The sequence below is a fragment of the Garra rufa genome, chromosome 25, assembly GCF_049309525.1.
Source record: "Garra rufa chromosome 25, GarRuf1.0, whole genome shotgun sequence".
Taxonomy (NCBI): domain Eukaryota; kingdom Metazoa; phylum Chordata; class Actinopteri; order Cypriniformes; family Cyprinidae; genus Garra; species Garra rufa.
The window spans coordinates 32,015,473-32,029,911 of record NC_133385.1 but is presented as its reverse complement, the minus strand read 5'-3'; the positions used below and the strand labels follow the sequence as shown (position 1 = coordinate 32,029,911).

Sequence of the window (14,439 nt, the reverse complement as noted above, 5' to 3'; positions counted from 1 at the left end):
AGTGTCTGAAAATAGTACACTACCAGCCTAACAACTGTGTAAGTATTTGTAAATGATCTCTTATGTTTATTAGTCAGTACTGCTGACTTTGCAAGATCATATTAAGCCGAAGAAAGGGGGAGCACCTTTTTGAAACACAACAAATGAGTGATTTCTGTTTATTTAAACATGATTCAAACTTGTTTACGAGGCAGAATGCTGGTTCAGCCACTGCATATCTTGTCCAAAATCAAACCACTCAAGGTTTTTCTTAGTTATAACCAAAAAAGGTACAGCAAGCGTAAGAAACACAAAATATTATTAACACGTGCAGATTAATCGATTCATCTGGCAGAGGAACCACTCCTGGCACCCCATATCAGATCACATCCACCATCCTCCTTGATCAAGTTCTTCTTAGTTTAATCATTCTGACATCTGGAAATTTTGTCTTTCTCTTCCATCTATTTTAGGCCGTCATTAGAAGTGGATATTTCAAGGGGCTGGCAAACCAACCGGGTTTAGTGCCTTACCATAAAGAGGGGAGCCTTATGATGATGCCAGCCTTATATACGCTTCTTGAGCGCAGCTCTGCTTCTAGCGCCCTGCTTCCTTCAGACATTCTTCTTTCAGGTCTGCACGGCTGCCTAACTTTCTCATATAGGTGAGGGGAACGTCTGCCTTTTTAGAGTTTGACTGCGTTTTGTCCCTTTTATTGTGGTTTTATTGACTTTCTGGGGATTTACGCTCTTGGAAATTGTCATTTGAATTCTGTTTTTGAGTATAACAATTTTTTTCAAAGCAGTTTAAAACTATCCAAACCTTTTTTAAAGCATTTTTAGCATTAGTTTTGATGTATTTCATTATGATGTATGCCAGTTGCATACCTTGGCAATGCATGTTGAGCTGCCAAAATGAGCTTGGCACAAAAATGACGTAGTTTAAGTGCATGATATATTTGTTAAAATGTCAATCAGGTGGTGACAGAATTGTATTTCGAATGCATACTGATTATAGCATTAACGCATATGTGATAAAAAAAAAGCATTCAAAGCACTCATTCATGGAGAGTAGATCTGCTTTGAGGGGATCCGTTATATTTATTTAGGACGCCTGGATACAGCAATATCTGATCTGTGTGATTTCTGTAGCTGTCTGCAGACAGGCTTTCAGATTCAGGTTGTATCGTTGGCATCTGCATAGATTTTTCCAGAAGCAGGGAGATTGGGATACTGGATATCAGAGGGGGAAATTCACACCCCTCCCACTGGGCAGTGGGCACACTTACAAGATGTTTCCAAGTGTTGGTTTCAAATTAGGAATGCAGAAAATATAGCCCAGTCAGTCTGATGCAAATTAATATGATGCCCACATGTGTATATCACATAAGGACCTTGGAGTGAATTATGATTAACTAATGCATACTATTGTTAAGTCAATATATAAAAAGTTATTTCTTCACATAAGATGTTTGCTGTGTTTTGTATTCTGTACAGGGGTGAAGAAAACAGGTGGCCAAGATGTCTGAGTGAGTATATGAATATAGCATTGGTTTACATTTAATATCAAACGAATTGGAATCTATTCTTGTTTTGCTAAATTGTAATTCCTTCGTCTTCTCATGATAGAAAAAAGATGACATCGAGTCGCCGGCACCAGCTAAAGGTAGAGTAAATAATGCACATATGTTAAAGGAACACTCAACTTTTTTTGGAAATAGGCTCATTCTCCAACTCCCCCCGAGTTAATAAGTTGAGTTTAACCGTTTTGAAATCCATTCAGCCGTTCTCCTGTTCTGGCGATATCACTTTTAGCATAGCTTAGCATAGATCATTGAATCCTATTAGACCAATAGCATCGCGTTCAAAAATGACCAACGAGTTCCGATATTTGTCCTATTTAAAACTTGATATCGCCAGAACAGGAGAACGGCTGAATGGATTTCAAAGCGGTAAAACTCAACTTATTAACTCGGGGGGGGAGTTGGAGAATGAGCCTATTTCCAAAAAAAGTGGAGTGTTCCTTTAAATATGCAATCAATATTTGACTTTGTGGCCTTTGGATTAATATAACGTAATTTAATGAAACAAATGTGTCATTGTGATCAAAAAGATAATTGATTTACGTGTCGCTTAAACTGAGGCAAATGCCGCGATCTGCCACGCCACATTAAAGAGCATGAAGAACATTATGGTAAGACATATTGTTTGCTTTTTTGCTATAAAACTGACAGAATTTTAAATCTGATACTTTATTATTGCTATTATTGGCAGCTGGCGCACTACAAATAATGAATGCATTCGAAAAAAAAAAGAAATATTATTTCCAAGCATACTGTCCCTTTAAATATGAAACGTGGTATGATTTCTGCTAATAATCCAACATGTTTTGAAATCAGTTACTAGGCCACTGGAATTTCTCCCTCTGCTCCCAATCCGGGCCATTTGTATGCGCAATGTAGGCTATACCCTCAAAATATTATAACATGTAAATACGACTTAATTCTTGTAATTTTTACTTTATTCTCAAAATATTTGGACTTTATTCTTGTAATTTTTACTTTATTTAAAAAAATATTTTAACTTAACTTTCATAATTTTGACTTTATTCTCAAAATATTTGGACTTTATTCTTGTAATTTTTACTTTATTTAAAAAAAATATTTTAACTTAACTTTCATAATTTTGACTTTATTCTCAAAATATTTCGACTTTATTCTTGTAATTTTTACTTTATTTAAAAAAAATATTTTAACTTTACTTTCATAATTTTGACTTTATTCTCAAAATATTTGGACTTTATTCTTGTAATTTTTACTTTATTTAAAAAAAATATTTTAACTTTACTTTCATAATTTTGACTTTATTCTCAAAATATTTGGACTTTATTCTTGTAATTTTTACTTTATTTAAAAAAATATTTTAACTTAACTTTCATAATTTTGACTTTATTCTCAAAATATTTCGACTTTATTCTTGTAATTTTTACTTTATTTAAAAAAAATATTTTAACTTTACTTTCATAATTTTGACTTTATTCTCAAAATATTTGGACTTTATTCTTGTAATTTTGACTTTGTTCTCAGTGTTTTGACTTTATTCTCATAATTTCGACTTTATTCTCAAAATATTTTTAATTTATTCTCGTAACTGACCTTGTTCTCAAAATATTTAGTCTTTATTCTTGTAAATTTGACTTTATTCCCAATGTATTGACTTTATTCTTGTAAATGTTACTTCATTCTCAAAATATTTAGACTTTATTCTCAAAATATTTAGACTTTATTCTTGTAAATTTGACTTTATTCCCAAAGTATTGACTTTGCTCTCGTAAATGTTACTTCATTCTCAAAATATTTAGACTTTGTTGTAATTTTGACTTTTTTCTCAATGTTTTAATTTATTTTCGTAATTTTGATTTCATTCTCAAAATATTTTGTCTTTATTCTTGCAATTTTGAGTTTGTTCTTATAAAATTTAGAACTTATTCATGTAATTTTGACTTTATTCACAAAAATATTTCAAATTTATTCTCATAATTTCTACTTTATTCTCAATATGTTTTACTTTATTCTAAAAATATTTTGTCTTTATTCTTGTAATTTTAACTTTATTCTTAAAATATTTCAACTTTTATTCTTAAAATATTTAGACTTTATTCTTGTAAATTTGACTTTTTCATGGTAATTTTTATTTTATTCTCAAAACATTTTGACTTTATTCTTGTAATTTTGATTTTAGTCTCAAAATATTTTGACTTTATTCTCATATTTCTGTGACTTTATTCTCAGAATTTTGACTTTTTCCTCAAAATATTATGACTTTAATCTTATATTTTTAAATCTTTTAACGTGGCATTGAAGCGGCTTTGTATAATATATTTCAATTAACCCGATTAAATCAATATTTGGCTTGTGGCTTTTAAAATATAAAATATAGTACAATATAACAATGTAATTATTAATAACCTCATTAAATTGAAATGTAAATTGTGTGGCTTTTAGTTATTGTCTGTTTGCATTATTTTATCTGTTAGCTGAGATACAACTTTTTAAAATTCTGGAATCTGAGGGTGCAAAAAAATCTAAATATAGAGAAAATTGCTTTTAAAGTTGTCAAAATGAAGTTCTTAGCAATGCGTATTACTAATCAAAAATTAAGTTTTGATATATTTACAAAATATTTTCATTGAACATGATTTTTACTTAATATCCTAAAGATTTTTGGTATAAAAGAAAAATCTTCTACAAATGCAGAGCGAAAAATATATGACTTTGTCCAATCAAATGCTCAGTGGGGAAAGAGTGACCCTCCATTTAATACCATCGCCTTAGTGATTACATGGGGTCTTTATGATAGTGTCTTTTCACCGACTGCTTCTGGTTTTGTCAGCATGTGTTTAATGCTGTTATGGTATTGTTTTGAGATTCAGGGTCTCAGTGATGTTTTTGTCTGCAGAGTTTGGTGCTGGCCATCTCAAAGGGCCTTCTGGAGAAAGAAGCCGCTCAGGTTATAGTAGATAAGCAGAATTACCTGACAGAAAACTGCCCTGCTCTGTCCATGCCCGGATCCGCACAGGAACTGCAGGTCTGTTTCCTTATTCACAATCTCTTCAGAAGGCTAAAGCAATTAAAAGCCTTTAGCACACGTTTGAAAATTGTAATAACCATATTATAACATATATATATATATATATATGTTCTCCTTCAAAATGTTAGATGTTAGAATGTTTTGTCGATCTTTCTGTGACCTATATGTACACCTGAAGCAACAATATGTTGCAAAAGATGGTTCAAAAGCAGAAGCTGACTATTTAAACATCGCCATTTAGGAGCTGTGCAAGAAACTTCACCAGCAAATCGACAAGGTTGATGAGGAGAGATATGACTTGGAGGCTAAAGTGGGCAAGGCCAACAAAGAGGTAACTTCTGAAACTCAAACATACCTTATTACGATGGTGACGATGTTTTTGATGAGCAAGTATATTGGGTTCTCTGAGCTCCAGTTTGACTCCTGTTTAATGTGTGCAAAGATTGAGGATCTGAAGATCAAGGTGGTCGACCTGCAGGGCAAGTTCAAGAAACCTGCGCTGAAGAAAGTGCGCCTCTCTGCCGACCAGATGCTTCAAGCTCTGCTGGGCTCCAAACACAAGGTGTCTCTGGATCTGAGATCCAACCTCAAACAAGTCAAGAAGGAGGTCAAAGAGGAGGTGGGTGAAATATGACATTTCTCATACGCACTTACAGACAGTTTTGGCTATAAATAAGCCTTCTTCAAATCCTAAATATCTCTAAATATCACTTATTACTTTCATATACAGTCAAACCAAAAGTTATTCAGAGAGCTTCAACGTTTCTTACATTATCACAGTTTATTCCCTATAGTTTAGAAAATGAACTAACCAAACTATGAGAAGAACCAGTGTTGGGGAAAGTTACTTTTAAAAGTAATGCGTTACAATATTGAGTTACTCCCTAAAAAAATAACTAATTACATTACTTAGTTACTTTTTATGCGTTACATTACTTTTGCGTTACTTTTTAAATCTGGGCAAGGCTTGCTTGTTTGTTTTTAATATAAAAAGTTCTGTTTTTTTGCTAATGTAAAAGCCTTTTTACACCAAAAGCCTCAGGCTTGGATAAAAGTAAATTCATGTCTGTACAGTAGACCGCAGAAGAAAAAAATGTCAACTCTTTAGCAATAAAAAAAGGAAAACGAATGTTCCTGAGTAATTTTTGCTTATTAGTATGGATGAATTGGATCATCGAAGGTCGGCAGCAAAGACATTGCTTAATAAAATGGAATTTAAATACATAAAGAAGATTTGCGTCATATTCTGAGTTGAATTTCACTGTTTTTATTCATTTTGAGGAATACTGTATCTGTTGTTTTTGTGAGTGAGATGAATTACTGCGTGTTCACATTTATTCTAGAACTGAAGTAACATCTTACTCACGATTTCTCTCAACATGGGGACAGGAGAGCTTTTAATCAGTAAATGTTGGGAAAAGTAACTGGCGTTACCTATTTGAAAAAGTAACTCAGATGTTTTCTTGTCAATTAAAAAGTAATGCGTTACTTTAGTTACTTGGAAAAAGTAATATTATTACGTGACAAGAACTCATTTAAACTGTGTCAGAACAAATTTATCTTGATAATCTCAGCTATCTTTGGTAGATAGGTAGGTAATGGATTACAAACAACCAACATTTCAGACAACTGTTAAAGGAACACTCCACATTTTTTGGAAATAGGCTCATTCTCCAACTCCCCCCGAGTTAATAAGTTGAGTTTTACCATTTTGTGTACTAATACCGGCGGAAAATGTAAAGCTGTGATTTTCTAGGCTGATAAGATTAGGAACTATACTTCCATTCCGGCGTAATAGTCAAGGAAGTTTGCCGCCGTAATATGGCCGAAGCAGGCGCAGTAATATCACACAGCGCCTGAAATTAGTTCCCAGCTCATTTGCACTTGTGCTGCGTGATATTACAGCGCCTGCTTCGGCCATATTACGGCGGCAAACTTCCTTGACTATTACGCCGGAATGGAAGTGTAGTTCCTAATCTTATCGGCCTAGAAAATTGCATCTTTACATTTACCGCCGGTCTTAGTACACGATATAACTACAGAAGTGTCAAGTTTTAAATAGGACAAATATCGAAAATCATTGGTTATTTTTTGACACGATGCTGTTGGTCTAATAGGATTCAATGATCTATGCTAAGCTATGCTAAAAGTCAGAACAGGAGAACGACTGAATGGATTTCAAAACAGTAAAACTCAACTTATTAACTCGGGGGAGTTGGAGAATGAGCCTATTTCCAAAAAAAGTGGAGTGTTCCTTTAGGGTCATTGCACACTGAGTCCAAAATTTTTCGCACGTTAAAAAAAAAAAAAAAAAAAACGATCTCCAGTACCGATAGCAAAGCATCAAAGTTTACTAACATCCTGAAGTAAACTTTGAATCACCCGCAGCTCATTAATAAGAAGGTGTGCATAAAAAGTATTCTCTCGTTCCTCTCTGTATCTTATAATTGGATGTCCTTTCTTTTTCTCTTTTTAAGAAGAGAGTGGACAACAAAATAAATCCTCGCTGCTTGAAAATTCCATTTTGTATTGTTTTGCGAATTCCTTCGCAACGGATGAATTAATACGCATCGGACTCAGTGTGCAAGGTTTCTGTGCGTGACAAATTTTTAGGATTTCGAATACGAAAAATTTCGGACTCAGTGTGCAGTGACCTTTAGTATGACAATATTTACACAACTATCAATACACTGTAAAATTTTTTTACCAGTTTCAACTTAAAAACTTAAGTTTAGCAGCTGCCTTAATATTTTAAGTTAAATCAACTTAAGTCATTTAAATTCACAAGTTACATCAACTCATTTTTATTGTAATAAGTTAAAATGACTTGTAGTTTTAAGCTGATTGAACTTAAACACCCAAGTTCAGCAGCTGCCTTAAGATTTTAAGTTGAATCTGGTGAAAACTTTTTACAGTGTACTTTGTTGACCAATTACCAAGCAATGCTTAATTTTGTTCAGTCTGTGGTGTAAAAAGTAGAGGTCCAATGATGTATCGATTTTGCCAATTAATCGGCACCAATAGTTGATTGGCGGAGCTATCGGTTATCTGCAAAAATCCATGCTGATATTTTTTCCGGGTTGCTGAAGCAGATGAGAAAGCTCTGCTTTCATTATACAGTACTAGAGCCATAGATATAAATACGTATCTATGACGAGAGCGACCTCTAGAGGCGGAAATCACTGACAACACATGCCGTTTGTTTACACACGTGATACTGACTCCGAACAGAGCGGGACACTTCAGATGCAGCCTTAAAACCTCAACAATGAACTATAATGCATGTTTTCATATCATTACTTGGTAATTAGTTTGTTGACTGGATGCTGCATTAGTAGAGAAAGGACAGCAGTATGTTTGCTATCAAGGCTGAGAGGATGCGAACATTAGCCACACCACAAGAGCACTGTAAAAAGTTTTCACCAGTTTCAACTTAAAAACTTAAGTTAAGCAGCTGCTTAACTTAAGTTTAAATGACTTAAGTTGATTTAACTTCAAATCTTAAGGCAGCTGCTAAACTTAAGTTTTTAAGTTGAAACTGGTGAAAACTTTTTACAGTGAGGTTAAAACAGTGCGGCCGAAACACGTCCAACCCAAATGTTTAATGTCACGACTGTTACCATCTATTTTCATTCGTTTATCCAGCTGATCACAATAATGCATTTGTTAGCCAGCAAGTTGCATTTTTAAAGCTATTGACGTGAGAAAGCAAACTGTGTTCATTCAGAAATCCTGCACTGTAAAAAGTTTCACCAGTTTCAACTTAAAAACGTAAGTTTAGCAGCTGCCTTAAAATGTTAAGTTAAATCAACTTAAGTCATTTAAACTCACAAGTTAAATCAACTAATTTTTATTGTAATAAGTTAAAATGGCTTGTAGTTTTAAGTTGATTTAACTTAAAAAATTAATAATAATAGTTATAACTATTAGATAAAAATAATAGTAATAAAATATTAATAAAATTAACTCGTAGTTATCACCTTACTTACTTTGATAATTGCAAACATTTTTTGCATTACAAGTTTTCTAAAATGTTAGGTTTAAATATGCAAATTAGGCATTGTTTAATGAAACATGCGCTAATTTGCATACATTTCTAGTACAAAATGTGTGTAAATGCTACTGAAGTGGAGATTTATGGCTCAGTGTAGAAGAAAAAACTCATTTTATGAAAACGGCGTTTAAAAATATGCATTGTTATTGAAATCTATTGACACAAATAAATAAAGTGCTATAAAAGAAACACTTAACAGTGTATTTTGATGTTTTCTTTCCAGTAGTCTGAAAAAAACACTTTATGAAAAACCAAAAAGCTTTATGCACTGTAAAAAGTTTTCACCAGTTTCAACTTAAAAACTTAAGTTTAGCAGCTGCCTTAAGATTTTAAGTTAAATCAACTTAAGTCATTTAAACTCACAAGTTATATCAACTCATTTTTATTGTAATAAGTTCAAATGACTTGTAGTTTTAAGCTGATTTAACTTAAAAATGTAAGGCAGAATTATTACATGCGTAATATACAGGGTTTCTGCAGGCCTTAAAAAGATTTTCTAAAGTATTAATTTGCTCTTTACAGCACAAATTGCAGCTTAAAAAAGAGCAAAAAGGAATGTCTTTCTCTGTATTTTTGTTTTGTTTTCACAATACAAAAATCAAACATGGCCCATATATGTTTTACCATTCCCTCTCTCATAATCCAGGCTACAGATGTCGGCGACTGGCGTAAGAACGTTGAGGACAAGGCCGGTATGGGCGGCAGGAAGAAGATGTTCGAGGGCGAGGCCTAAATTCCCGGACGTTTCTTTGTTTAGTTATCCTAGGAATTTGTCAGCGTTTGCCATAGTTTTATGTCTTCTTTGCCGTCAGCGCCTCAAATGAGCATTTGTTTCACACAGTATGTACGTCCTGAAAGGGGACTGTATCGGGAATATGTATCATCGCAGAGACACTACCATTAAACGAATGCTTCTGAGGAAAATCCTTTCTCACGTTTGTTCTATTACGCACGTTTTGGCTCTTTCACTCTTAGATAGGTTCGCTATCTATCTTTATTCCTTTAATTTAATTTATTTTTAATTAAATTAAATTACATTTTTAATTTAATTTTTTTGTTGGTACACAACATCCAGAAGAACTATGGATTGCATTTCAGCTCATATTTATAGAGATCTCCTCTTTTGCTGTATGGTAAGTAACTTAAACTACAATTAACATTGTTTTGCTGAAATATCTCATGTTTGTTTTATTACGTACATTTAGTCTCTTTCACTCTTTTCCAGTCTATGACTAGAGGTTTGCTATCTATCTTTATTCCTTTAATTTAATTTACTTTTAATTAAATTCATTAAATTAAATTAGATTTTTAATTTAATTTGTACACAACATTCAGAAGAACTATGGATTGAATTTCAACTCAGATTTATAGAGATCTCCTCTTTTGCTGTATGGTAAGTACTTAAACTACAATTGCTGAAATGTCTCGTATTATATTGGCATGTTTAGTTGAACTGGTTTATGTTTTTTATATCTTGGTGTGTTAAGCATTGTTTCCGTTTACAGCCCACACCCATGCGTCTCGAAGGAAAGGGAAATTTACGAGTCGTGCAGAGGATGGGCTCGGGATATTTCAGGAGCGCAGCGGCCTATTGGTCTGAAGAGGAATCCACTTCCATAAACAGGACTCCCAGGATCTGCTGAGCCATCAGACTTCAACATATATATCCTATTTTCTTTTTTTCTCTCTGGGGCTCACCAGTCTTTCCAGTTCTTCTTCCAAGTGTGTCCTGCCCTCGTCTTCTCTCATAGGTGAGCGTCAATCCAAAAATCTCTCTGTAGATCTCTGAAAAGGATAAAGGACAATCATCGGTGCATGGGTTTGGATCTTTCTTGTTGGTTAGAAACACATTTGCTACATATCTGGCTCTATAGTGCTCTAACTGCTTGGTTTTGCATCCGACATGTGTCTACACTGTAAACATTTTTCACCAGTTTCAACTTAAAAACTTAAGTTTAGCAGCTGCCTTAATATTTTAAGTTAAATCAACTTAAGCCATTTAAATCGACAAGTTATATCAATGCATTTTTATTGTAATAAGTTAAAATGACTTGTAGTTTTAAGCTGATTTAACTTAAAAACTTAAGGCAGCTGCTGAACTTAGGTTTTTAAGTTGAATCTTGTGAAAACTTTTCAGTTTAGACACATATTGTTTATTAATATTCAGATTAATAGATATGCAGATAGAAGTGTGATTTACAATTAGATTGCTATGTTTTAAGTTTTATACTTTTTTAGAGACTTGCTATGGATTTTTGATTTATACATTGACAGAAAGTGATATTTTGTGTTTTGAATATTCATATTCAATTTAAATATTCAATTTAACAGCATTTAAGTACATTTTAATGATATGACAGTCTATCCTGTGTAAAGCACATGACTTGGACTGTTGTTTTTATTAGTCAGATCTGCTTACTAAGTAATGCTTGCAACCAATTTGATATATAATATAAAGATTCAAACACTATAATCTTTAATTGAATTTTAATTGAACACAGCAGCTGTGGTGTCATGTTTAATGACCTTTGGTCTGGTGCTTGAAAAGTCAAGTGTCGAATGAACTTTCCAAGAGGACGCCTTAAGACTGTTAGACTAAATTTAGACTCAGGTGTCTCTGATTGAATGTATTTCTTACCAGAGTTCAGTTTAAAACTAAAGGACTGCTTGTCCTGGGCTGCCTTGTAAATCATATCTAAAGACTAATTTCTCTCCAATCCAGAGTGAGAACACACTAAACCGCCAAGATGTCAGAGTAAGTATTCGAATTTTGATTCAGAATAATGTTCAACATACAGTAAAAACCTGTTTAAATTTGAGTGTTTAACCCTCAACTTGTTCTCATGAAACAGAAAAAAGATGACCTCCAGCCGTAGGCATCATTTGAAGGTAAGTCATGTTTTTTCACCGTCATTGACTACATTTGTATGGTTTATTGAGCTTTTTTTTAATCTGTCTGTGTCAACAGAGCCTGGTGCTCTCAATTGCCTTCGGTCTAAGGGAAGCCGAAGCCAAGCAGCTCGTTATTAATAAGGAGGCTTACATGAGTGAAAACTGCCCTGCTCTTGATCTGCCCGGATCCTCGCAAGATCTGCAGGTGCCAATGCTATATTATTATAATTGTTAAATAATATAATTATTGTATTCATTATCATATCGATATGTGACCCTGGACCACAAAAGCAGTCATAAATGTCCATTTTTTAATAAGCTTTCCATTGATGTACGGTTTGTTAGGATAGGACGATATTTGGCTGAGATACAACTATATGCAAAAGAATCTGAGGGTACAAAAAATCGAAATATTGAGATAACAGTTAAAGTTGTCCAAATGAAGTTCTTAGCAATGCATATTACTAATCAGAAAGTAAGTTTTGATAGATTTACGGTGTGTAATTTACAAGATATATTCACTGAACGTGATCTTTACTTAATATCCTAATGATTTTGGCAGAAAAATTGATCATTTTGACCCATACAATGTATTTTTGGCTATTGCTACAATATACCCATGCTGCTCACAACTGTTTTTTTTTTTTTTTGTAGTTCAGGGTCACATACTATTGTATCATTTTATAAGATTTATATAGTTTCATTTTTTTTCATTGCTTTACTGTTTGAGCTACAGGAAGGCATGCCGTTAATATATTATTAGTAGTAGTATTATAATTATTTTAATGATTTTAATCATTAATATACTTTATTTTAATATAACTGAGATACTATTATAGATTTTATTAATATTTTGAATATTTTCTGTTAATTTTGTGAACGTTTCATTGTGTTTTTGCATAGTTTTTCTTAATATTTATATCAGTTTTAGTTACTTTAGTTAGTACATGAAGTAAAACTAACAAATGTTAAAATAGCTGAAACAAAAAAAATAAAAGTTAACGTTTACTTTATTTTAAGTTACAAAAATGTTAGATAGATAGATAGATAGATAGATAGATAGATAGATAGATAGATAGATAGATAGATAGATAGAGATCATGTCAAAAGTTTACACCCCCCTTTCAGAATCTGCAAAATGTTAACAATTTTACCAAAAGTAAGAGGGATCATACAAAATGCATGTTATTGTTTATTTAGTGCTGACCTGAATAAGATATTTCTCATAAAGGATGTTTACATATAGCCCACAAGAGAAAATAATAGTTGAATATATAAAAAAAAAATGACCCCGTTCAAAAGTTTACAACCCCTTTTTTTTAGTGATAGTTGTTCATTAGTCCCTTGTTTGTCCTGAACAGTTAAACTGCCCGCTGTTCTTCAGAAAAATTCTTTAGGTCCCACAAATTCTTGGGTTTTCCAGCATTTTTGTATATTTGAACCTTTCCAACAATGACTGTATGATTTTGAGATCCATCTTTTCACACGGAGGACAACTCAGGGACTCATATGCAGCTATTACAGAAGGTTCAAACACTCACTGATGCTTCAAAAAAACATGCATTAAGAGCCGGGGGGTGAAAACTTTTTCAAATAATTTTTTGAATTTGAAGATCAGGGTAAATTGAACTTATTTTGCCTTCTGGGAAACATGTAAGTATCTTCTGTAGCCTCTGAAGAAATAAAAAAAATCTATGATATTTTAGGCAAAATAAAAAAATATTCACATCTCCATTTTGTTCAAAAGTTTTCACCCCCCGACTCTTAATGCATGGTTTTTCCTTCTGAATGTAAACTTTGAAGCTCAACTGTATCTGATAATCTATATCATACTGTATGCCTTCCAGGAGCTGTGCAAGAAGCTTCACCAACAGATCGACAAGGTTGATGAGGAGAGATATGACTTGGAGGCAAAGGTTTCCAAGGCAAACAAGGAGGTAAAAACCGCGACAGTTCAGTGATTCATCTGGTTTGTTTCTACAAAGAAACAAAGAAAGAAAATGTTCGGTTCTCTGAGCTTCATTTTGACTCCTAATGTGTTTATAGATTGAGGATCTGAAGATCAAGGTGGTCGACCTTCAGGGCAAGTTCAAGAAGCCTGCACTGAAGAAAGTGCGCATGTCTGCCGACGCTATGCTTCAGGCTCTGCTGGGCTCCAAGCACAAGGTCTCCATGGACCTGAGAGCCAACCTCAAACAAGTCAAGAAGGAGGTCAAAGAGGAGGTGGGTTGCAGATTCAGAACTGTTATCAATTTCATGGGAAAATCTCCAAGTGGAATGTGTCTGGTCTGGATCCTCCTGTGCTCATGTCCGGTGTTTTTGCCTTTCCGCAGTCTGCAGAACAGGTCGGCGACTGGCGTAAGAACATCGAGGATAAGGCTGGTATGGACGGCAGGAAGAAGATGTTTGAGTCCGAGGCTTAAGATGGATTGTGTTTATTCTCTCATATGTCTTAAAAATTCTCTGGCAAACATCTTTCTATCCTGTGAACCTCCCGTTCCAATAAAAACATTTCAAACTTTTTCCACATTGTACATTGTCCCAGTGTTGAATGGAATGGCAATAAAGATTAGTGTATAGATGTGTATTTATCTTTGTGTTTTTGCACTACTGAACAACTAATTATATTACCACATACACTAACGTTAAAGGAGTAGTTCGCTTTCAGAACAAAAATGTACAGATAATGTACTCATCCCCTTGTCATCCAAGATGTTCATGTCTTTCTTTCTTCAGTTGTAAGGAAATTATGTTTTTTGAGTAAAACATTTCAGGATTTCTCTCTCTATAATGGACTTCTATGGTGCCCCCAACTTTGAACTTCCAAAATGCAACTTTAAAGGGCTCTAAACGATCCCAGCCGAGGAAAGAAGGGTCTTATCTAGCAAAACGATCGGTTACTTTCTAAAATATATACTTTTTAAG

The 14,439-nt window shown here is 33.5% G+C and overlaps 2 protein-coding genes across 2 annotated transcripts; both read left to right on the top strand.

The window, feature by feature from the left end:
- Window positions 1-555: 555 nt before the first annotated feature.
- Window positions 556-9,546, top strand: LOC141301782 (troponin I, fast skeletal muscle-like). Its single transcript, XM_073831974.1, has 7 exons — window positions 556-643; window positions 1,476-1,507; window positions 1,608-1,644; window positions 4,437-4,565; window positions 4,810-4,899; window positions 5,011-5,187; window positions 9,269-9,546. The coding sequence occupies exons 2-7, from the start codon at window positions 1,500-1,502 to the stop codon at window positions 9,353-9,355; spliced, it is 528 nt and encodes a 175-aa protein (XP_073688075.1). The 5' UTR covers window positions 556-643; window positions 1,476-1,499; the 3' UTR covers window positions 9,356-9,546.
- Window positions 9,547-9,971: 425 nt separating this feature from the next.
- On the top strand, window positions 9,972-14,093 carry tnni2a.4 (troponin I type 2a (skeletal, fast), tandem duplicate 4). Its single transcript, XM_073831973.1, has 7 exons — window positions 9,972-10,373; window positions 11,345-11,377; window positions 11,475-11,511; window positions 11,591-11,719; window positions 13,362-13,451; window positions 13,561-13,737; window positions 13,848-14,093. Exons 2-7 carry the CDS (start codon window positions 11,370-11,372, stop codon window positions 13,935-13,937), a joined length of 531 nt encoding a protein of 176 aa, XP_073688074.1. The 5' UTR covers window positions 9,972-10,373; window positions 11,345-11,369; the 3' UTR covers window positions 13,938-14,093.
- The last annotated feature ends 346 nt before the right edge of the window (window positions 14,094-14,439 follow it).